The sequence below is a fragment of the Leguminivora glycinivorella genome, chromosome 6, assembly GCF_023078275.1.
Source record: "Leguminivora glycinivorella isolate SPB_JAAS2020 chromosome 6, LegGlyc_1.1, whole genome shotgun sequence".
In the NCBI taxonomy this organism is placed as follows: Eukaryota; Metazoa; Arthropoda; class Insecta; order Lepidoptera; family Tortricidae; genus Leguminivora; species Leguminivora glycinivorella.
In genome coordinates this window covers 13,686,341-13,709,787 of record NC_062976.1, presented here as the reverse complement: position 1 = coordinate 13,709,787, position 23,447 = coordinate 13,686,341, and the positions used below count along the sequence as shown (strand labels likewise).

General features: G+C 39.5%; 2 protein-coding genes across 2 annotated transcripts; both read right to left on the bottom strand.

Moving 5' to 3' along the window:
* Window positions 1-1,496: 1,496 nt before the first annotated feature.
* On the bottom strand, window positions 1,497-2,557 carry LOC125226874 (enhancer of yellow 2 transcription factor-like). The gene is made up of 3 exons (XM_048131032.1): window positions 2,430-2,557; window positions 2,231-2,297; window positions 1,497-2,146 (listed from the first exon to the last, which is right to left on the bottom strand). Exons 2-3 carry the CDS (start codon window positions 2,287-2,289, stop codon window positions 1,924-1,926), a joined length of 282 nt encoding a protein of 93 aa, XP_047986989.1. The 5' UTR covers window positions 2,290-2,297; window positions 2,430-2,557; the 3' UTR covers window positions 1,497-1,923.
* A 1,866-nt stretch (window positions 2,558-4,423) lies between these two features.
* Window positions 4,424-22,593, bottom strand: LOC125227036 (carnitine O-acetyltransferase-like). Its single transcript, XM_048131228.1, has 13 exons — window positions 22,447-22,593; window positions 22,163-22,199; window positions 21,843-22,082; window positions 21,347-21,558; window positions 20,819-20,972; window positions 20,412-20,586; window positions 10,395-10,582; window positions 10,035-10,135; window positions 9,515-9,637; window positions 9,088-9,210; window positions 5,972-6,170; window positions 5,583-5,720; window positions 4,424-5,414 (listed from the first exon to the last, which is right to left on the bottom strand). The coding sequence occupies exons 2-13, from the start codon at window positions 22,184-22,186 to the stop codon at window positions 5,199-5,201; spliced, it is 1,893 nt and encodes a 630-aa protein (XP_047987185.1). The 5' UTR covers window positions 22,187-22,199; window positions 22,447-22,593; the 3' UTR covers window positions 4,424-5,198.
* Window positions 22,594-23,447: the final 854 nt, after the last annotated feature.

The window sequence follows — 23,447 nt, the reverse complement described above, 5'->3', positions numbered from 1 at the left end:
TTAAGGGCTACCGGGATAACTGCAACTATACGATAACTGCGTCTACTTATTGTGATGTTACGTTTAGAAAAAGAATAAAGCTCAGGGGCCCGTTTCTCGAAAGGTACAAGCCTTGTATTACAAGTGCGCAAACTGTCAAATCGTATGGGTTGTCATGGAAACACACTTGTAATATAAGGCTTGTACCTTTCGAGAAACGGGCCCCAGATCTATATCACTAGATGATGATGGTTTATCCCATAGTTGCAATTATTCCGGTTGACTATCCATCTTTGTAAATAGCTAATAAATTAAGTATATCTTATTTATTACTTTGACTTACTCTTCTGCACAAAAAAGGTTCTATATTTTCTACCATATTTAGGGTCATGAATCTTTCAAATATTATCGGTTTTGTAGGTTGTGTTCATTTTGTAAATTAATATGTTTTTTTTATATGAGTGTTGTTCACGTACCATGACCTCATGGGTAATTCTAATTTTCAATATATAGATCTACAAGCATTTTTAAGCATTTTGTTCAGTTTTTATATGGGTCATATAGATAGTTTTCGCTTTTATTTTGGATGAAGTATTTTCTATTATGAACACAAAAGTATTTTCTTGCAATCATATTAATGAAGTGAACAATACTTGTTAAAATAATGACAGATTAATAGAAACAAGAGTTGTTGTATCCCTGTGTGACAAAATTAATCTCAAACTATAAAATGCATAATAATTTACTTGCTCAAATATATTTTTTGATGTGTCCTGTACCATATTAATGTACATACTATTATCGCTCAGTGAGTATTGTTTGGCTGTACTAATACATATTTATATTACGACTATGTATCTTTTATGTCTACATTTCTACAGTGTAAAATTGTAAGGATTTGTAAATATTGATGTGGTGGTGCATGGTGAAAAGCATGGAAATCAATTGCATAATTAGAACTGAGGTATGTATATAGTTTAAAAAACTGTAAATGAAAGGAAAGCATGTGTTTTAAAATGCATTTCTATTAATTGGCCAAAGTACAGTTGCCATTGAAATAAATTAAATTAAATTGACATTGAAAAGATCAATGAAAAATGCTTGATTTGACAAACACATTTCTTCTCTATTAAGTGAATATTATAAATGTGATGCAGACTTTGAACACACATGTTGAAATTGTTTTACTTACACCTTAAAAACCATCAGCCACCCTCATAGCACTGTGCACATACCACTTTATCAAGTCAGGGTTGTCAACTGCCATGTTATAATGTTTGTTTTTAATGTGCAATGTAATCTCAATATATGTACAACCTTGTGTATTTATATAGTGTTGTCAACCATATTGCAGTTTCATAAATGGTATTGCACGAGTCCATGACAGCAATAGATAGTGAATGGCAATACTTTCATGACATATTTATGAATCTAATAGCAGTATTATGTGTAAGCAATATTATATGTATATTTTTGTTTAATCTCAAGGTATAAATGTTTATTAATAAAATATACTGTTGGTTGTAAAAAGTGTTTTATTTGGTTTTCTTATAAATATGGAGGTGCACTGAAATACTTCAATGTGTCAATACAATTTGATCTATATGGAACCTTGATTATCTAATGCGTTTATTTTATAGCTGATTAGTATAATTTCAAATTTGAATATACTGTACTTCCATTCTTCTTCCGTCATACCAATGCACTGCATCCATCCAGTCAAGAAATGTGTTAAGGGTGCCCTGCCAGATGGCAGGGCAGGGCCTTAGGGCGATGGGATGTGAAGGAGATCCTTCACATGGCATTTTATATCAGCAAGTATAACTTGACCTTCTGTTTCAAATTCAAAACTTGTTTTGGTTTTGACCATAATTTTCTTTATCCAAACTATTCTTGGTTACAATCAGTGCAAGAAATCAAGGTTCATTTATTCTTATTAATTATTTATTGGTCCTTTTGTGTGAGTAGGTGTGTCTTAATCTTCTGAAGTAGTTCCTTTTTCACTGTGTCTGGCACTAGTGCTCTAGCTCGTGGTGTAACCCTGTTGACCAACATGTCAAATGTTACATTGCTACCCTCATTATCCTTAACCATGTCTCGACACAGCATCCTCACTTGATCCCGCCAACCACATTCAATTAATCTTCGTCTTAACAGCTCTTTGAATCTGAAACGAACATAGTTTATTGTAACCTCTTCATACAAACTCTACCTACATGTTTGGTCAGTTATTAAAGTTTTGTCGATTTACCTTTCTCGATCTCCGCTGAGAATGAGCCGTTGATGTGCAATCGTGTTGTTAACAGTCATTATTATATCTGAAACACAATTTTCAAATTTAAAAACAAGAAAATCAAATGTGCATTATCTGAAACTGATTGAGGTCTATACCCAATTTGTGAGATATTATAGTAGCTAATCCGTGCTTTAGCCAAAAAGCAATAACTTACTGTTAGTAGTAGACTTGAAAGTGCACTCTTGTGGAAATTGTCTTCTGATTTCCAATATTTTAAATAAACACAGTAACAAACACCACTTATTTTATTTACCCAAGTGTCATCTGTCACCTGTCACAGCGAACGCGAACTGTAATAAAAGGAACGTTCCGAAACAACTATAAGGTGTCATAAACCTCACATCATAAAGTTGTAATAGGCGGGCGTACTGAAGGCCAGTCCGTGGCCTGATTGATCTACTAGTGATATAGTAATTCAATGTGGATTCAATGCTCTTTGGACCCGGAAATTACAGCCTTGTTTTTAATGTAGAAATGGAACCAATTTACATACATACATACATACATACATACAATCACGCCTGTTTCCCAGAGGGGTAGGCAGAGATCACGGATTTCCATTTACTACGATCCTGACAAACCACTTTCGCTTCACACACTTTCATAACATTTCTCATACACGCTCGTCGGTTTCGAGTACTTCTGACCTGGCCTCTTTGCAATATTTCCCCGATTTGATCAAGAAAAGTTCGCCTAGGTCTTCCACTACCAACTGACCCTTCCACTCCTTTTTCATATACTTTCTTCGTTAATCTCCTCTCATCCATCCTCTCTACATGCCCAAACCACCTTAACATACCCATCTCAATCTTTGTCACCACATCTACATCCACTCCACACTTCTCTCTTATCACGCTATTTCTGATCCTATCACTCAACTTTACACCAGCCATGCTTCTTAACGCTCTCATTTCTACGGCATTCACTTGACTTTGAAGTCTTTTCTCCCACACCCAACTTTCACTACCATACATAAGTGTAGGCACCAAAACTCCTCTATGCACCGCCAGACGTGCTTTTTGCGACACTTTCTGGCTGCCCATAAAAGCGTTTAGTGCTCCATTCACTCTATTCCCAGCATTCACTCTCCTTTCAATATCTTTTCCATGTTTACCGTCCCTTGTAAACAACGTTCCCAAATACACAAACTCTTTCACTTGTTCCAAACTTTCATTATCGATCTCAATTTCGCAATCTGTCATAATCTCATCTCTTTCAAATACCATTACTTTCGTCTTACTGACATTCATTCTCATTCCTTTTCTCTCGAAGGATGCATGCACTCTTGTTACCATCAGTTGTAACTCCTCGGCCGACGACGCAAGTAATACTAGGTCATCGGCATATAGGAGACATTTGACCAGTAACCCTTCCATTCTCAACCCACAATCATAATCTTTCAGATCTTGCAAACAACTATCCATGAATAAATTAAACAGCCACGGCGACGCTACACATCCCTGTCTAACACCCTTTTCGATGCTAAACCACTCAGTGTATGACCCGTTTATTCTCACGCAAGCACTGGAATCCTCATAAAGAGATTTCAGTGCTTGAACGAGTTGACTGCCTACTCCATACATGGACACTACCGACCACAATTCATTCCTCATCACTCTATCATACGCCTTTTCCAAGTCCACGAAAGCGCAATAGACCTTTTGACCTTTGGCCAAAAACTTTTCGGCTATGCATCGTAAGGAAAAGACTTGATCCGAACATCCCATACCCTTTCTAAATCCCGCCTGTGCATCCCATACTTTCTCGTCGGTTACTCTCACTACTCTCTCAATCAACACTTTCGCATACAGTTTTCCGACGATGCTGAGTAAGCTAATGCCCCTGTAGTTTTTGCAGTCCAGTCGTGAGCCTTTTCCCTTGTAAAGAGGAACGATGACGGCCTTGCACCAGTCCTTAGGTACCCGGCCGGTACTGAAGCACAAATTGAAAAGGCGATACAACTGACTCGCTACAATGCCCTGTCCAGCCTTCAGCATCTCGGCGGAGACCTTGTCCCGCCACCAACCAACCAATTACCACCACCAATTTAGCTAGCCTAAAATGTAACTAAAAGAAAATCGATAAGAAAATCGGAACACAACACGAAATTATATATTGATCTGAAGCAATGAAACAAAAAAAAAGTTAAAAAAAATTATATATTTAAAAAATGTAAGAGATTAACATAAAGAAATATAGATTACAAGATAATAACAATTGGTTAATACTTAATTGTAATACAACACCCTGGACCCAGTCGTGAAGAGTAGGCAATGGCCAATGATGGCAGTAATGATTATGTAGGTATTCCATTTTACTTAAAATTAGCAGTTGCGTAAAATTCCATAACATAGTTTTAAAATGTTTATGAATTATAGAAACAGGAAAATAAAATACATAGTATCAAAATTACAACTTGATTCCTAAGGAGAAAGATCACAGTAGGTATTATATATACATATAGAACGTTTGTCATGTAGGGTCCAAACTTGTGCGTTATTCCAAGTACAATCTAGACCTCACTTTAGAATGCTCAAATTGTAAAGGCTGGGTGCTAATGCACGGAATTACAGGTGTGATCGGGACGTAGCTATACATATCAAGTGGTATCACGCTTGCACTTGTCATACCATACGGAAACTAACTGAAAATTCCGTCCATCTGCACCAAGCCTCAACCGTTTTTAATGTTAACCTTTAAAACATCCTCCTTTTTCCTGTACAATGCGTCGTTCACGCCATTGTAAAACATTTTGGAGTACATGACGGTTGCTACTCTGTAGCCGAGTGTATCCGTTGGCGTATTTTATTGTCCCACGCGTGACCAATAGATTGAACCAAAGTCGCCACAATAGACTTATAAAATCATCATTACTTTATAAATTGCGACCCCGATATTTTAAAAGAACTCCTGATTTAAATCTTTACAGTTTAGACTGTGTGCTAAGCAGCAGTACATCGTGCATATCCTTGAGTGATTCTTCCAAGGCGCCTCTATACTTGTCGCAACTAGTCTCCGGGTTGTCGTTGAAGGCCGAGGTGGCGAAGTTGACGTCGTTGTCGCGAGGGTTGTAGCACGTCGCGTAGCCGTTGCTCACTAGGGGCCCGTAGCACATGAACCCGTCACATTTACAAGCCACCTGGTGGTTAAGAAATAAATTACGTTATAAATCATAATTAGACATGTGTATAACACACATCTTGAGGAAATTTATTTAGGTAGGTACTTTTTGCTGATATTTCGCATAAAGTCACAAAAAAGTAATAAGGAAACGCAAATTATTTTATTTATAAAACTGATAAATTACCTGACTGGTAGACAGCCTCATATGGGCACTTCTCGTGTACCCCGGATCGGAGTATAGCTTGTGAATATCGATGCCGTTCTCCTGTGCGATCAACTTTAACCCGAGAAGGTGACGATCGACGCCGAGACCTTGAAGTGCCTAGAACAAAGAATACAGTATATAAGTTTAATGATGTTGATTCAATACATATAGCATGTTTTACAAAGACCCGTGAAAGTGGGATAGATCAAAGTGACATAACATTTGAAATTCAGACAAGCAAAATTTGTTAGATGTGCAAATTCCGATACCATTCCTATTGTATTGCCGGGCAAATCAGAGAGAGTAGGAGCGTGCTGGTTTCGGGTGCTCAACTGCTCATCACATAGCAAAATTTCGCGCAAACTTACCATAACTGTATAAGTCTTGTGCGCGTTGATAGCGCTCTGCATCGCAGCCTTCTTGTCCTTGGGCGAGCGCTTGGAGTCCAGCATGGCCCTGGCAAACTCGATGGACTCCAATGAGCAAGATCGAATAGTCTCGGTGCGGCCGCCGGCGAACATTCGCGTGGCTGCGGACTCGTAGTGAGCGCCGGGAGTTTTGTGCAACCTGTCAAATTATACTTGTTATGTAGTTGATGTTTAATATTCATCCTACTCAATAAACTTCATGTCATCATCATTCGCCTGCCCTTATCCCATTCATTTGGGGTCGGCGCAGCATGTCTTCCGCTTCCATACCTCCCTATCATCCGTCATTTCATCATTCACTTGCTTTCGCTTCATATCATCTCTCACGCAATCCATCCACCTTTTCCTCGGTTTTCCTCTCCCGTTACTTCCTTCCACACTCATTCGCAATGCCTTTCTCGTCACATGACTTTCATCCCTTCGCATCACATGCCCATACCATGCCAGACGATTAGCTCTTACTTTTTCTACTATCGGTGCAACTTTCAGGCTTCCTCTTATATACTCATTTTTTATCTTATCCATCCTTGTCACGCCACACATCCATCTTAACATTCTCATCTCTGTTACATGCAATCTCTTTTCATCCATCACCTTTAGGGCCCAGCACTCTGATCCATACATGACGACAGGTCTGATGATGGATTTATAAATTTTACCCTTCAATCGAAGAGGCATCCGGGCGTCGCAAATAGTTCCCGTAACCTGTCGCCATTTCATCCACCCTGTGCTAATCCGGTTTTTCACGTCCCGATCGATATCGCCATCGCACTGTACGAGCGAGCCAAGGTACTTGAAGTCGGAGCAGACCGGCAATAAAGTGCCATCGAGTTCTATGGCAGCAAAACTAGAGAGACCGCCGAAATCACAGAACATATGTTCTGTTTTAGATCTGCTGATCTTCAAGCCAACATTCTCCAGCCTTTGCCGCCATGTCTCGAGTCTGCTCTGTACCTCGTGTCCGTCTTCACCGACAAGCACAATGTCATCGGCGAAAAGCATACACCAGGGTACCTCCTCCTGTATGTCCGACGACAAGGCGTCCATAATAAGCAGGAAGAGGTACGGGCTTAGAGCCGATCCCTGATGCAAGCCCACCGCGACACTGAACCTGTCGGTGGTGCCGGCAGCTGACCGGACGCGTCAATAAACTTCATGTGTGTGTCATAATACAGCCCAAGATTAAGCTCCCAACAACTGTAGCACTGCGTCTACGCCAGCCAATGATTATTTAGTCTGCATGTTAGCTATTGTTCTCCATGCCTATCTAGGTTATAAGTAGAAGTACAGTCAACCAATTAGAATCCTAGGCCACTCTCGAACCCTGTCGTATTGACACCGTGCTTTATTTGCAGTCACTTTGACTACTGTGAAAGGGTTGCACAGTGGCCTAGGATTCAGATTGGTTGACTGTACATACTAATTTAATATCAAGATAAATGAAAGAGCAATTGTTCCGCCGCACAGTATATAAACTATCTATCTATTCTATCGAGGAGTTTACGACCTACTTTAGTAATTTGCCAATGTAGCTAATTTAATTTAATTAAATAAATACGTTTGATATTGTTCTGTATGTTAGATTAATTTATTTACTTTTTTAGATTTAAGGACTAGATTTAAGTAACATTCAAATACAATTGTAATATTGTTAATGAATTAATAAATAATAATAATAAACAGTTATAATATTGTAGCGAATAAGCCTGACATTGTGATAATAGATCGACTGCAACGCCGGGCCATGCTCGTTGACATCACCATCCCCCATGATGAGAATCTCGTGAAAGCGAAGGACAAGTCCAGTAAGTACCTAGACTTGGCTCACGAGATAACCGCCATGTGGGATGTTGATTCAACGATCATTGTTCCGATAGTCGTTTCAGCGAACGGTCTAATAGCGAAGAGTCTCGACCAACATCTTAATCTTAAGAGACTCTCGCTAGGTGGCTGGATCAAGGGCCAGATGCAGAAGGCGGTGATCTTGGACACGGCGCGGATAGTCCGACGGTTCCTCTCTCTGCAGCCCTAACCACCGGCAGCTTGGGCCCTGCCTCGCTGCTGGCGGCACCCTAGGTTAGGTTTTTTATAATGTGTTTATATATTTTGTATTGTTATGTATGTGGTTTTGTATTTTACTTTTATAATGATACTAGCTTTTACCCGCGGCTTCGCCCGCGTAATAAAAGTATTCATTAAGATTTTCATTTGGATCCTTAGGTTTCTCTGTAGGTATATTTATCTGCGATTATTTCGATTGCACATAATACTTTTGCTTGCAATGATTGTAGAAATATTACACATCGACCACAGCGTAGGTAATTCTATATACGCTGGGGAAACCTTTATAAACATCCCACATAGCCCGTATTTCGACACTATGATCGGTGGGTAAAAAGTACTTTTTTCTATTATCCCTTAAAAAATTTTACATTTTGCTTATACTTATCGCAAACGTAATCTTCAAGCAAGCAAACAACGATCGTCTTAGAGCACATTGATTGTAAGAAACCGCCGACCGATTATCCGTATCCCTCTAACGATACCCATATTATCCGTATCCGTATAATATCGCTATCGCTATCCCTATCCCTATCCCTATCCCAATCCCTATCCCTAATATCCCTATCCCTATCCCTAACCCTATCCGTTATCAAGATGTTCAATGATTTCTTATCAAGTGCTAAAATATAAAGTTTCATGGTTTTATCTTTTAAAATTAAGAAATCCCATACAAACTTTCAACCTCTTTTTCAACCCCTTCATCCCTTTTTTTTTCGAAATAAAAAGTAGCCTATGTTCTGTCTCAGGGTCTAAAGATTGTCTGTTCCAAATTTCATCAAAATCGGTTGCGTGGTTTAAGCGGGAAAGCGTAACAGACAGACAGACAGAGTTACTTTCGCATTTATAATATTAGTATGGAGTATGGATATGGATTATAAAAAACCTAGCCTAAGAATTAAAATGAATAAAGAGAATAATAACAGTTATAAGATGTAAACCTTATTACTCTTAAATAAGGTACAATATTATACGTGTAGATGGGTCGAACATACCTGTAAAATGCGTACTGCATAGCCATTTGAAGGTAGCTGTCTGGACTTAGCTTTTGCGACTTGATGAAGTTCTTGCCATACTTTTCATATGTAAAGCAGTTCAGTTCGAGATTATTCACTAATCTGTAAACAAATTACACTTTGTATTAAAAATTGATAAATGGAGATGAATGATGGGTTATCCATTAGTTAACTGAAAAATAAAATGTACAGTATACATGGTGCTATTTTGTCGGAACGTAGTACTTAGGGTCATATGTACTGTCCTGTAAAACGATATGTGATACATGTGAGAATAGGTTATTTGGAACTCATGTCAAGCTTTCGTATCGCAATGACACTAGAAATGTTATATAGAATTGAAGGCCAATAACATAATCCCCCCACTTAAAATGTGAATTATGTAACAATATGAAATCACACTTACTTGTCTAAACTGCTCTTTGCTGTATTGATCATGCTCGACACCTCAGAGTTCACATTAAACTTCAGCAGTTGCGGTGATTTTGGACTCGATGACGCAGGTCTGCCTGCAGCTTTATTCTGGTCTCTGTAACAAAGTTTAATCAATAATATTACTTTCAAAAATATATCTTGCCTTTGAAGTGTTTATGCATCGAATCTTTTGTTAAAAAATCTAAGAGTAAGTGAATCAAGTGATGATACTCGCAAGGCAATAGATATAAGATGGGTCCTGAAGATTGAAGATAATTATATCATGTAGAGGACTGATACAGTATGGTGGTGACTGAGATATGGAGGCTGCATCAGAATAAAGTCTAAAAAATAGATAAGATGAAGGCCTGGATAATTGCAGTGAATGGTCAGTCATAATGAATATCCCTGGTGGTGACCTTTGTACAGTAATAAATCTCTTTAATCTTATATGATAATCTGATATGGTGATTGATGGTACTTGTGTTTTATGTAATGATTGAGGATCTTACATGAAATTGATAAGGAAGTCTGTAAGCACGGCAATGGGTTGGCCCTCGGCTGGCGAGTGCTCGTAAGTCAGCCCTGTCACTCCATCAGCGCCAACTATAAACTGAAACATTATATGATCAAATCAAATAAAGGTTTGTATGAGTGAGCATTGCACACTGGACGGCCAGTGTTCGTACATATTGTCCACTATTTAACTTTTTTCTGTGGCTTATCAAAAATGTAAAATGAATTAGTAAACTTGAAGTTAAAACAATAAAATATCGCGATGACAATGAAAGACAGCAAAACGCGAAAAAAGATTCAGATCTCGCCAGAGACGAATGGTTAAGTAATTAATGCAAAATATATTCATAATGTACCTGTACAGTCTTGTCGAACCACCGATTTCCACCGTTGAGCCCCGCGCCTCCACCATGAATGGTCTGCGCGCCGGCAATGTTTTGACGGCCATTCTTGTCGGCTGCCTTCCACAGGCCCACAGGCTTGTCCAAACAAAGTACCACCAGACTTGACTGCACGTCCTTCAGCGATTCTTTGTTTTGATTGTCTGAAACATGACACAGTGTTCATTTCTGCAAAAAAGACTCAATACAAAAACAGTAGGTCTAAGGGTCCCACATCTAGCGTCTCGCGAACGTCGACGCCTCTCCAACGCCCGCGCGGCGTCGACGCCGCACTCCCGCAGCGCCGACGCGACGTTGCGGCGCCTCTCGAACGTCGACGTCGCAGTGACGTCCGCGCGGCGTCGACGCCGCGTTAGCGCCGCGCCTCCTCGACGTTCAGTGGCAGTAAACCAAAAGTAGCTAATACGTTAGTTCGTATAGTAAGGCGGCGGAATTGAAAAAAGTCGTCTAGATTTGAAGTTGATGTGACTGGAGAGTATACTGCTGACAAGTGGTATCGTTGTGATCGGTAGACTTTACTGAGTACGAAATAATGACTTGTCACTTTCTCAGACTGTGGGGGGGTTAACTATGACGTCACAAAGATCGCGGTCCCGGGTTTCAATTTTTTGCCAATTTGTCTAGAACCCCTTATCCAATTTTGAAAAATGAGGTGTCGATTGAAAGCGTATAACATGCTGATTAAGATTTATTATATGTGAAGAGTATAGTTTTGTTAGTTATTTTTTAATTAATAATAATGCAAAAAATACTTTTTTTTTACTCTCTTTTTTGATTTTTGTGACTCAAAAAGGCAATGAAAACGGCCACTTAGCTAAAAAATATGTTATATAAATCATTTAACTACATTATTAAGCTATCTGTTGCTTTTTAAATTTCTACGATCGGATAATAAATAAGCAAACTACAACCACATACCTGTAGGCGGAGAGTACCGCTTGACACGCGTTCCCATACATTCGGCGTCTACCAAATTACACCTCGCGCAAAATTCGTTTCAAGCAGATATACCTCTAATCTTATTCATCGTAACCTATCAATATTGGTATCATTTGAAAGTACAATTAAAGTACTTTAAGAAACAATGTCAATCATTTTCATAAAATCAATAATCGCCAGTCTGTGGTGGTTACAAAGGAAAAAAGTGGGTATGCAATTTGACTGGTTTCCTAGGTTTGATACCCTAGACGAGTTTAAAAGGGGAGGTAAAGGTGACATATATGGGTTGTTCTCTGGCCTAAAAGCTATACAGAGGGTCAGGGGAGAAAAAAACTAGGGTTTAAGTTTAGTTTTAAGTTATTTTTTCTTTTATTTGTTGATTTTATTGTGTTTAATTTTTTTGTAATTTTATCAAGGATACACATTGGTTTCTTTTGCTGAAAATTCCCTTTTTTATGAGAAATGTTATGAATTTCATGGCATTTTCCGATAGAGACTAAAATTAACTTTCAAATAAGGCCACATAGTCATACTGATACATAGTCATACCCTTAATATTATATAAGTAAAAGTATGACTATGTGGCCTACTGATACATAGTCATACCCTTAATATTATATAAGTAAAAGTATGACTATGTGGCCTTATTTGAAAGTTAATTTTAGTCTCTATCGGAAAAAGCCATAAAATTCATAACATTTCTCATAAAAAAGGCAACTTTTAGCAAAAGAAACCAACGTGTATCCTTGATAAAATTACAAAAAAAATTAACACAATAAAATCAACAAATAAAGGAAAAAATAACTTAAAACTAAACTTAAACCCTAGTTTTTTCTCCCCTGACCCTCTGTGTAGCTTTTAGGCCAGAGAAAAACCCATATGTCACCTTTACCTCTGTCAATGCAACTTATGTGGGAGAGTGTACCTGCGCAACTTATGCAGCCTACCGTACACATATCGCATCATCGGGAGCCAATCAGCGCCCATATCACGTCATGTACGCGCCCTGTGATTGGTCCAGGGTGTTGCTACGAAGAGGAGATAAGAGATCGGACCCCACGCCAGGCATTCGCTATTGACCTCACATTTAGACGCACGCATACGCGCCATTTTTTTTTAAAGCTACTTTTTTAATATGTTTTTCTGTACCTAATGTACTTCTTGTTGAGATTAAACTCATATAAAATCATAAAAGGCGTCGTCTACATTATTTGCTGCTGATCCCGTTCCTGAGGCTACGAGCTGAACCCTGAGCCATATCCACGCGCAACATATTTTGGACCTTCGACCTCGGATGCAACCAGCGACGTGGCATACCTACTCCAGGATACTTGGCCAGAGTAACGCAATCGGCAAGATAGCCATCGGCAGCTACACAGTGCTCTGGTGAGGCGAATCAATCAAGATTAGCGGCCCTGTCTCATTATAGTTGTGATACACGTGTTCGTATTTCAATTCCAGTGCCTAAACGCGAACGTCTTTGTGATCTGCCTACACACGCAAAGGTCGCCAGGCTGGTAGCTGCATCGTTGGCAGCTGTGGCGAGCGAAAGTACCTAACCCGGATAACTGTAAGTACCTAGCTTCTTACATTCTACCGACATGGCGGAAGATAAGGTGTTAAAAGATCTTATTAAAAAGAGAGGTTCTGTTAAAGGTAGACTCACTAAATTTATAAAATATATAGAAACGTTCGACAAAGGTTTATCCGTTAATCAAATGGCCGAAGTTAGGCTACGCACTCAAGGCGCGACGGGCTTATATACGGAATTTAATAATATTCAATCTAAAATCGAAGATGTTCTTCCCGAAACCGATCTAGACGCTCAACTCGACGCGCGAGACGAGTTTGAAGCCGAGTATTATAGTATAATGGCCCAAGCTGAAAAGTTAGTGAAAGACGAGGTTAAAATCGATTCCGATAAATCCTCAAACGCATTAAAATCGGTAAAATTACCTACAATTTCATTGCCTAGCTTTGACGGTTCACATGAGCACTGGATCGTCTTTCGAGATACATTTTCGTCATTAGTACACAATTCGCAAGAAATTTCAGATATTCAAAAATTTCATTATCTTAAATCGTCACTTACTGGAAGCGCGCAATTAGTTATAGACTCAATTGAATTTTCAACCGACAATTACAATATCGCATGGGAGTTATTGTTGAATAGGTATAATAATAACCGCTTGCTTATTCATAATCACGTAAAGGCTTTATTCTCAATGCAAACGTTGCAAAAGGAATCACCGGTGTTGCTACGGAAACTTATAGATAACGTATTGAAAAACATTCGCGCTCTTAAAGCCCTAAAGGAGCCTGTAGACTCGTGGGACACTTTATTAATTTATATGATCGTTTCCAAACTAGATTCCACCACTGAGCGAGAGTGGGAGCAACATAAAGGTTCCTTGTCCGCCGATTCAATTGAGTCAAAATTAACTATCGACGATTTATTATCATTTTTAAGAGGCAGGGCAGACATGCTTGAAACTTTAATCGTAACGCACAGTAAGACCAATTCGCAAGACTCAAAAAAGTATACAAATAGCAATTATACTCCAAAGGTGCACTGCAACGTCGCGACGGAAAAACCGCAGGTGAAAACACCATTTAAAAAACAATTTAAATTATGTCCGATGTGTAGTGAGAAACATCCTTTATATTCATGTCAGTCGTTTCTGGATCTGAATATGCAAGATCGTTTGCAATTAGTAAGTGATAAAAATCTTTGCGAAAATTGCTTGCGAACTGGTCATACAGCTGATTTGTGTAGGTATGGGCCGTGCAGGAAATGCGACAAAAAACATAACTCAATTATTCATCGCGACGAAGTTAATGTTATCAATACGAACAGCTGTCCTGGCACGTCTATGGCAAGCCAAAATAAGCCTAATGAGCCCCATACCTCCACAGGTAAATCGAGTAGTTATTCCATAACTAATCACGCACACATTGACAGCGGTCATGTATCTTTAAACACAGATGTCGAATGCGCACAGGCATCAGTCGATGATTTCGATGAACCGGTTTTGTTGACAACCGCTCTCATTGAAATAGTCGACGATTTAGGTATAATTACGAAGGCATGCGCGCTTCTCGATAATGGAAGCGAACGGTGCATTATATCTCAATCATTATGCGATAAATTAAATACGCGCGTTATACAGTCCACTCGAAGCTTGTATGGGGTCGGGGTGGTGCCGATATCACAGCACACGCGATTTTGTGATATTAGCATTAAATCTTTAACTAGCACTTTTTCTACGCGCGTTAAGTGTTTGGTATTACCACGCGTAACCCCCCCGCGGCCATACGTTAATATGCGCAAAGAACAATTCGATATACCGGACGGAATCGTACTCGCGGATCCCAATTTCCATGAAAAGAAACCGATAGACCTAATCATAGGTGCAGATAGGTATTGGGACGTGGTTCAAGAAGGTATTATTCGCCTAGGTAACGGCGCGGTCATGCAAAATTCGCATTTTGGCTGGTTCGTATCCGGGCGTACGCACAATCCTTGCAATACGCGCAAAAATACAAATAACACTCACGTTGTATGTAATTTTTTGCAAACTATAGACAGTCCGCAAGTTTCTATAGATGAGCAGTTACGTAAGTTTTGGGAACTCGAAGACGCGCCGATAAGTCAACGGGTTAACAAACCGCGCAGTGAGGAAGAACGTATCTGTGAGGAATTATTCACGCAAACCACCAAACGACTCGACGATGGTAGGTTCTGTGTATGCATTCCCTTTAAAAAATCACCTGATATTTTAGGCGATTCGCGCAAACAAGCCGAAAATAGATTTTACGCATTAGAGAAACGGTTAGAACGTTATCCGAATTATAAAAAGATGTATAGTGACTTTATCAAGGAATATTGCGACTTGGGTCACATGGCGCCAATAGATTTGTATGGGACGCCACACTACTTTACGCCACATTTTGGCGTGTTTCGTGAACACGCCACCACTACACGTCTGAGAGTGGTTTTTGACTGTAGTTGTGTTTCCACATCGGGATTTTCACTAAATGATTTGCAATGTGTAGGCGCTCCGATACAGGGTGATTTGTTATCCATACTTATGCGCTTTAGGGAAAACAAGTACGTGGCGTGCGCGGACATTGAAAAAATGTACCGCCAGGTATTAATCGATGAAAAGCAACGCGACTTGCAATTAATTCTTTGGCGAGAAAATCCGTCTGACCCCCTACAAGTATATCAATTAAAAACTGTAACTTACGGTACGAATTCCGCCCCGTTTTTAAGCTGTAGGTGCCTTAAGCAGTTAGGGTCAGAGTGTGATGACCCTGAAATAGCCCGCGTAATTAATGAAGATTTTTATGTTGATGACCTTATTTGTGGCAACCCTAATAAAGATACATTAAAACAAATCTGCACAAAGGTCGTCAAGGTGTTGCAGTCGGGTTGTTTTCCATTGCGTAAATGGATTTTCAATTTCGATTTTGATGAATTTTCCGAATCGATAGACTCGTCGAAAGAGTTATCGTTAGGTGATAACGTACAAAATAAAACGTTAGGGTTAGGATGGTATAACCGCTCTGATGAATTATTTTATCACACTAGAATCGAAACAAATTCAAAGCCGATAACAAAGCGCATTATCTTATCGGTTTCGTCTCAAGTCTATGACCCGCTCGGCTTGCTCAGTCCTACTATTATGATCGCAAAAATGCTTTTACAAAAATTGTGGCTTTTGAAGGTCGAATGGGACACCCCGGTCCCAAGCGACATCGCTAAAAAATGGACACGGTTTGTCGCTGATCTTTCGAATTTAAAATCAATTCGTATTCCGCGTTACGTATTAAGCGACAACCCTATGCATTTAGAGTTACATATATTTTGCGATAGTTCCATATCCGCGTACGGTGCTTGCGCATATGTTCGCACTATTGATAACGACAACAGTGTCACAGTCAGGTTATTATGCGCGAAGGGGAAAGTTACTCCAATCAAACCCGTGACCTTGCCAAAATTAGAATTATGTGCAGCCCTAGTTGGAGCACGACTTTATTCAAAAATAGATAGCTCACTTCGCAGTCGGTTTAATAAAGTCATATTTTGGTCCGATTCGACAATCGTGTTAGGTTGGTTACGCACTCCACCTAACTTACTTAAAACGTTTGTGCAAAATAGGGTGGTCGAAATACAAGAATTAACGCAAAATCATCCCTGGCACCACGTGAGAAGTGAGGATAACCCCGCGGACTTGATTTCACGATCTCGGCCATTAAATTCGCTGTGGTCTTCTACATTTTGGGGACAGGGCCCAGATTTTCTTCACGATATTAATTTTGTACCTAACTCTGATTCACTAAGTGATCAAAATAATGACGATTTACCGGAGTTGAAGGCTAATGTCACACTTTTTTGTGTACAAAATAATGAGAATGAGGGATGTTTTCCTTTCCATAGATTTTCTCAATTCAATCGTTTACAGCGCACCGCGGCGTACGTTTTGAGATTCATTTATAATGCGCGAAATAAAGTTGACAAAAAAACTGGGTCATTAAGTATCGATGAATTGAATGAATCCGTTCTGTTGCTAGCCAGGCTGGCGCAGTATGAGTCATACCGGGACGTGTTTACTTGCTTATTACGTGAACAGATGTTAACTAATAAACACGGTGCAAGCCTAACTAAATTAAATTTATTTCTTGACAAAAGGAATGTGCTAAGAGTAGGCGGCCGTTTAGATAATGCTAGCCTGTTTACATATCAGAAAAAACACCCCATGTTAATTTCGTGTAAACATTATTTAGCCGTGTTATTATTTCGTTATGAACACAAGCGACTGTTGCACGCGCCGCCTCAGCTGTTGTTGTTTAACATAAAGGAAACCTGGTGGCCAGTAGGTGCTAGAAACTTAGCTCGGAAGATTGTTCACGATTGCGTCACATGCAAGCGCATGCAAGGTCAAACGTTGACGCCTATCATGGGCAATCTGCCTCGCGAGCGTTTGGAACCAGGGTATCCGTTCATATACTGCGGCGTGGACTACGGTGGTCCAGTGCTTATTTTGAATCGCAAAGGTAGGGGCGCGAAATTGATAAAATCATATATTTGTTTATTCGTATGTTTAGTGACGCGCGCGATTCACATTGAACTGGTCAGTGACCTCACGTCCGATGGTTACTTATTAGCATTAAAGCGTTTTATATCTCGTAGAGGTAAACCTATTGAAATAATAAGCGATAACGGAAAAAACTTTGTCGGACTAATGAATGATTTTGAAAAATTTCTTTCAAGTATATCTGGCGATATAAAAGAGTACGCCATATCTCAGAAAATTAAATTTCGCATGAATCCTCCATATGCCAGTCATTTTGGTGGAATGTACGAAGCAGGTATTAAAAGTTGTAAATACCATTTGCGACGCGTTGTAGGCAACGCACACTTGACCTTCGAATATTTAAGCACGACCTTGATCGAAATCGAGGCCTTGCTTAATTCCAGGCCACTTACTCCTATGTCATCGGATCCCAACGATTTTTTACCGCTTAGTCCAGGGCATTTCTTGATTGGCCGTCCGCTAACCGCACCTGTGTGCGCTAGCCTGAGCGACGTTCCTGAGCATCGGCTAACGCGTTACCAGAGAGTCGAGCAGCTTCGCCAGCATTTCTGGAGTCGTTGGTCCCGAGAGTACGTGACGGAGTTACAAACCCGATCGAAATGGAGGTTCCAGTCTGATGACCTCAAAGAAAACACGCTCGTCATCATAAAAGAAGACAACACTCCCCCGCTTAAATGGAGTTTAGGCCGCATCGCCAAAACGTATCCGGGCAAGGACGGCGTCTCGAGAGTGGCCGACGTAAGGGTGCCCTCAGGAGGAACTGTAAGGCGCGCTTTCTCCAAATTGTGTCCGCTTCTTCAGCCAGACTCTTAGCCACGCTGCGCCATCTATTCAAGACGTTTTGTAAACCACCAGTTTCCAAGGCCGGGAGTATGTCAATGCAACTTATGTGGGAGAGTGTACCTGCGCAACTTATGCAGCCTACCGTACACATATCGCATCATCGGGAGCCAATCAGCGCCCATATCACGTCATGTACGCGCCCTGTGATTGGTCCAGGGTGTTGCTACGAAGAGGAGATAAGAGATCGGACCCCACGCCAGGCATTCGCTATTGACCTCACATTTAGACGCACGCATACGCGCCATTTTTTTTTAAAGCTACTTTTTTAATATGTTTTTCTGTACCTAATGTACTTCTTGTTGAGATTAAACTCATATAAAATCATAAAAGGCGTCGTCTACATTATTTGCTGCTGATCCCGTTCCTGAGGCTACGAGCTGAACCCTGAGCCATATCCACGCGCAACAACCTCCCCTTTTAAACTCGTCTAGGGTATCAAACCTAGGAAACCAGTCAAATTGCATACCCACTTTTTTCCTTTGTAACCACCACAGACTGGCGATTATTGATTTTAAAAAAATGATTGACATTGTTTTTTAAAGTACTTTAATTGTGCTTTCAAATGATATCAATATTGATAGGTTACGATGAATAAGATTAGAGGTATATCTGCTTGAAACGAATTTTGCGCGAGGTGTAATTTGGTAGACGCCGAATGTATGGGAACGCGTGTCAAGCGGTACTCCCCGCCTACAGGTATGTGGTTGTAGTTTGCTCATTTATTATCCGATCGTAGAAATTCAAAAAGCAACAGATAGCTTAATAATGTAGTTACATGATTTATATAACATATTTTTTAGCTAAGTGGCCGTTTTCATTGCCTTTTTGAGTCACAAAAATCAAAAAAGAGAGTAAAAAAAACGTATTTTTTGCATTATTGTTAATTAAAAAATAACTAACAAAACTATACTTTTCACATATAATAAATCTTAATCAGCATGTTATACGCTTTCAATCGACACCTCATTTTTCAAAATTGGATAAGGGGTTCTAGACAAATTGGCAAAAAAATTAAACCCGGGACCGCGATCTTTGTGACGTCATAGTTAACCCCCCCACAGTCTGAGAAAGTGACAAGTCATTATTTCGTACTCAGTAAAGTGTACCGATCACAACGATACCACTTGTCAGCAGTATACTCTCCAGTCACATCAACTTTTCCCGAGACCCTCTCGCCGCTCTACTAGTATGCCTTAACCAATTTTTTGAAAAGTTATTTCTATAATGTAGGTGCATCAAGGCGACTTGTTTACAGAGGGTCTGTGGCCTGTGTTGTGTCAACTACGTTTGACGTATTGCTTCCCTGTCACACTTACGATTCCCAAGTGCGACAAATGTGTCAAAAGGTTCACGGCGGGCACTCCTCAATTAATGCTCTTGACACGTATCTTTATCTAGGTAATCATCGGAAAAACTGTAATTTCATAGAAATATTGTAAAAACACTAAACAGAGAATGTGTCGAATCGAGACACGAGAGCAAAAAGCAAGATTTACGCGTGTAGCGACCGTCATGATGCAGAAGTTTAAGGTTTTTGATGAGTAGTTTACGTTTATTTGGCATAATTTGTTAGTTACTAAAAATACCGGGGTTCCGGTATTACAAAACTAAATACCGATATTGAAATCTGCCCCAAAAAAGGCGGGATCTCGGGATCCCGAGATACAGGGATCCCGGTATTGGAAGCCCTAGCGCTGACTGGACGTTGGTCGCCGCTGGCATCGCGGAGGCGCTGCGGGGGCGCGGCGTAGGTGCGGCGTCGACGCCGCGCGGACGTCACTGCGACGTCGACGTTCGAGAGGCGCCGCAACGTGGCGTCGGCGCTGCGGGAGCGCGGCGTCGACGCCGCGCGGGCGTTGGAGAGGCGACGACGTTCGCGAGACGCTAGATGTGGGGGGACCCTAAGTGGGTTTCCGGTGGCGCGGGAATTCATACTTGAAGTTGCGCTAGATATATGGACTCGCACGCAAGAACAGTTTCAGTAGGCTGTTTTAGACAGCCTGAAAACTAAAGATTAGACAGACATTACTTGACAAATTCAGTTTCGTTAGTGAACACAAATGTAAAGACTTTATTAAACTATTTTTACCTTTTATCAGTACATCATAAGCTTTAGCCCAAGCATTTCGGTTTTCCGAAGTAAGTATACCAATTCCATCTTGCGACGGTGTTTTGGACATTTCTATTACTTTCTGTAGCTGCTGCACTATTTGATCTTCATTAAGAACTTTACCATCGTCTCCCCAGAGGTCAACATGGAAGATCTAAAATTAAATAAATTGAACAAACATAAGTATTTGTTCTTTAAAGGTTGGTAACATTAATAAGATAATAAACCAGTCTGCCTAGCCAATCATGACAATCGTTGACGCTAGGTGGCGTTCGAAACGCAGTCTAGCTGGCTCTGTCGCGCTCCTACAGAAGAATGATAGGTACGATATGCTTACGAAGCAAATGCGATTGTGACCTTAGCTAGGAACATGTTAGGGTTCTTACATGATTGTTATGGATGATGGTAACGTGTTTGTTGGTAGTATTATATGACAATGAATCTCTCTTCAGACCAGGGATTCTACATGTCCCAAATATTTTCTTATACTGTTGCATGTCCAGTGGATTTTTACCCATCATCTCAGTCGGGATTTTGTCACTGTAAATTATTATAAATTGATGAATAAATACGTAATTTTGTCACTATATGACAACACACACTGTTGCATCTTTACAATGGATGAGTGAAGAACACTTTATGTTAGAGTGTGATGCCATTTTAGTAGCATTGCATATATTTTTGAGTAACTTAAGCTTTCATTTAACTTGATTTGTTGTTGTTTTACATGCAGCGGTGTTGCAATGCTGTAGTATGTGTCGCAAAACAAGACCAATCAAAGGCTATCCATCACCATCATACAATATCAAGCAAGTGGTGCTTGTACAAGTGGAGCGGGTACACATCACATGGCTACTTATGTTTAGTCAATAAATTGCTTAAAATTATGAAGTCTATATAAATATAAGTCTCACTTGTCAATCAGGGATTTGTAATCAAGTGCAGCCAGCAAAGTTTTCGCAGCATACTGTAACTGTTCAAGTGGACTGTTGAACTTCCGGAATGGAAACACAAGACCAGGGCTAGAATACACTACAACAGGATCCCGGTATTCCAAATATGCTGTGTTGAGCCACCACTCTTCAAGCCAATTAGTGTGCTGTTGTGCTCTTTTTTCTAGCAAACTCTGAAAAAAGAATATGCCTAATGTTTTCAATAAACACTTTATTTGAGCCTCAATATTATCATGTTTTACGTCTACCATATTATACATTGAATAATAGGCAACTGGTGGACCAAGACTGACAGTTTATATGTTCAAATATAAACAGCACAGAAAAGGTCTTTTCCGCATATCCAATATGGTAAAAAAATAAAACTGTTTTTTATTGTAACTTTATTTATACTGGCATGGCATTGAGTGAAGGCTATTACTACCACTAATCATAAACATATTATAAAGCACAATACCTGCAAATCCTGCCCAACTCCGGTAGCAAAGTCTTTAGCAAGATTGCAAGTAACATCATACTCCTCATTGCTCAAATGTGGCTTAGCAGTCTTCAAATATTTACTCAAAGAATCGTCCAGCTTTGGCACCGGTAGGCGGGGAAGCTTCTGGGCAGTAGAGTAAGTCTTAGCAGAAGTCAAGTGGGTAGACAGCTGAAGTGAGCTAATATATGGCTCCAAAATAAATGCATTGTGTCCACACTGAAATTTCAGTTAAAACAATTTTTATAAGCATGTAATGTTCACAATTTTAAATACTTAATACTTTTATAACTACTTACAACTTTATGCACTCCACGGATCATTGTATTGTAAGGTCTGCAAACATAAAAAAATATAAAATTATCAACTACATCTCTATCATCTGTCAATTTTCAAGAGTGGACTTTAAACTGTGCTCTAATGATAAACAAAAAAGTTTATCTTTAGATGCCTTAGCATTGATAATAATAATATGATTGCTTTTTGTATTCGCACAATGTTAAGGCCCTCTATTTTAAGATTCAAGATTTATAGCGAGTACATTCAATGACTGTTTGTTTGGACTGGACATATTACAACTTACTCGGTATGATGTGGCACTCTTCGGTCTGCAGATCGAGTAGAATGTAATCGAAGGATAAAGTGAATGTGAACTTGTTGGTAATGGATCAAGTGAACTTTCCAACGAAACAAGAAACTTGTTTTGTTTTTGACATTGACAGCCGGGTCTAGGGTGCCTAGATTTAATTTTTATTGGACCATTTTTATCATTCAAAAAATTCAAAAATGCCTTTTGCAAGTTTTTCTGCTTGGTTTTAAAATCAGAAACCATTCAAGTAACGTTACAGTTAGGCGAATTCCTCAAGTTACATATAACAATTTTACATTTTTTTTTAATAATATGGTTAACATTGCTCCAAATCATTATATCGGTCAGTTTCGGAACGTATTCATCCATGTTGTCATTGGTTCCTTGTCACACGGGTTGTCATTCCCATAGATTTAGATATATTAAGCTAGATTGAGTAGTTAGGCCAAAAAGTGTGTCCACATGAGAGGGTAAAGTTGGGGCTGGTGTCCCTCTCGCACTTATTGCCACTGTCAAAATCATTTGAATGACGTCATCACTGTCATAATTTGGGGATACCAGTCAATATTCAAAGTTGCACTATTTGCCAAATCTACTAATACCCAATTAAAGGTTTTTTTTCAATTGCGCAAATCTTTGGTTTCATGGCTTCATAAATCATAATACCAATTCGTTACAAGGTATTATGCTATACCTGACATACCTTCTTGTTTATGTTCTTTGCAGAGAACAGGATTCATCTATGGCCTCGTTGCCATAGTGATAATTTAAGTAAAGAAAAACTGGTTTGTCAAAAGATACACTTCAAAATAACATTAACATATTTATTGTATTAGAACAAAAATAAAATATTACATAAAATGTGCTTCAGCCTTTTTCAATAGTTGTTAATCAAGTTCTCACGTACGCCAGCATCCCCGGTCACCAGTGAGAACTTTACAAAAAATAATTTAAGAAGTTTATAAACTTAGTTATCATACAGGTAAAAATACTAC

Excerpts from the sequence above, each read along its gene's own strand:
- LOC125226874 (XM_048131032.1), bottom strand. The coding sequence starts at position 2,289 with ATGACTGTTAACAACACGATTGCACATCAACGGCTCATTCTCAGCGGA. Across the intron at positions 2,147-2,230 it reads CTCAGCGGAGATCGAGAAAG|ATTCAAAGAGCTGTTAAGAC; the intron begins GTAAATCGACAA and ends TGTTCGTTTCAG.
- LOC125227036 (XM_048131228.1), bottom strand. The coding sequence starts at position 22,186 with ATGATCCGTGGAGTGCATAAAGTT. Across the intron at positions 20,587-20,818 it reads CCATCATCCATAACAATCAT|ATCTTCCATGTTGACCTCTG; the intron begins GTAAGAACCCTA and ends ATTTAATTTTAG. Across the intron at positions 10,583-20,411 it reads TTATGATGTACTGATAAAAG|ACAATCAAAACAAAGAATCG; the intron begins GTAAAAATAGTT and ends GTCATGTTTCAG.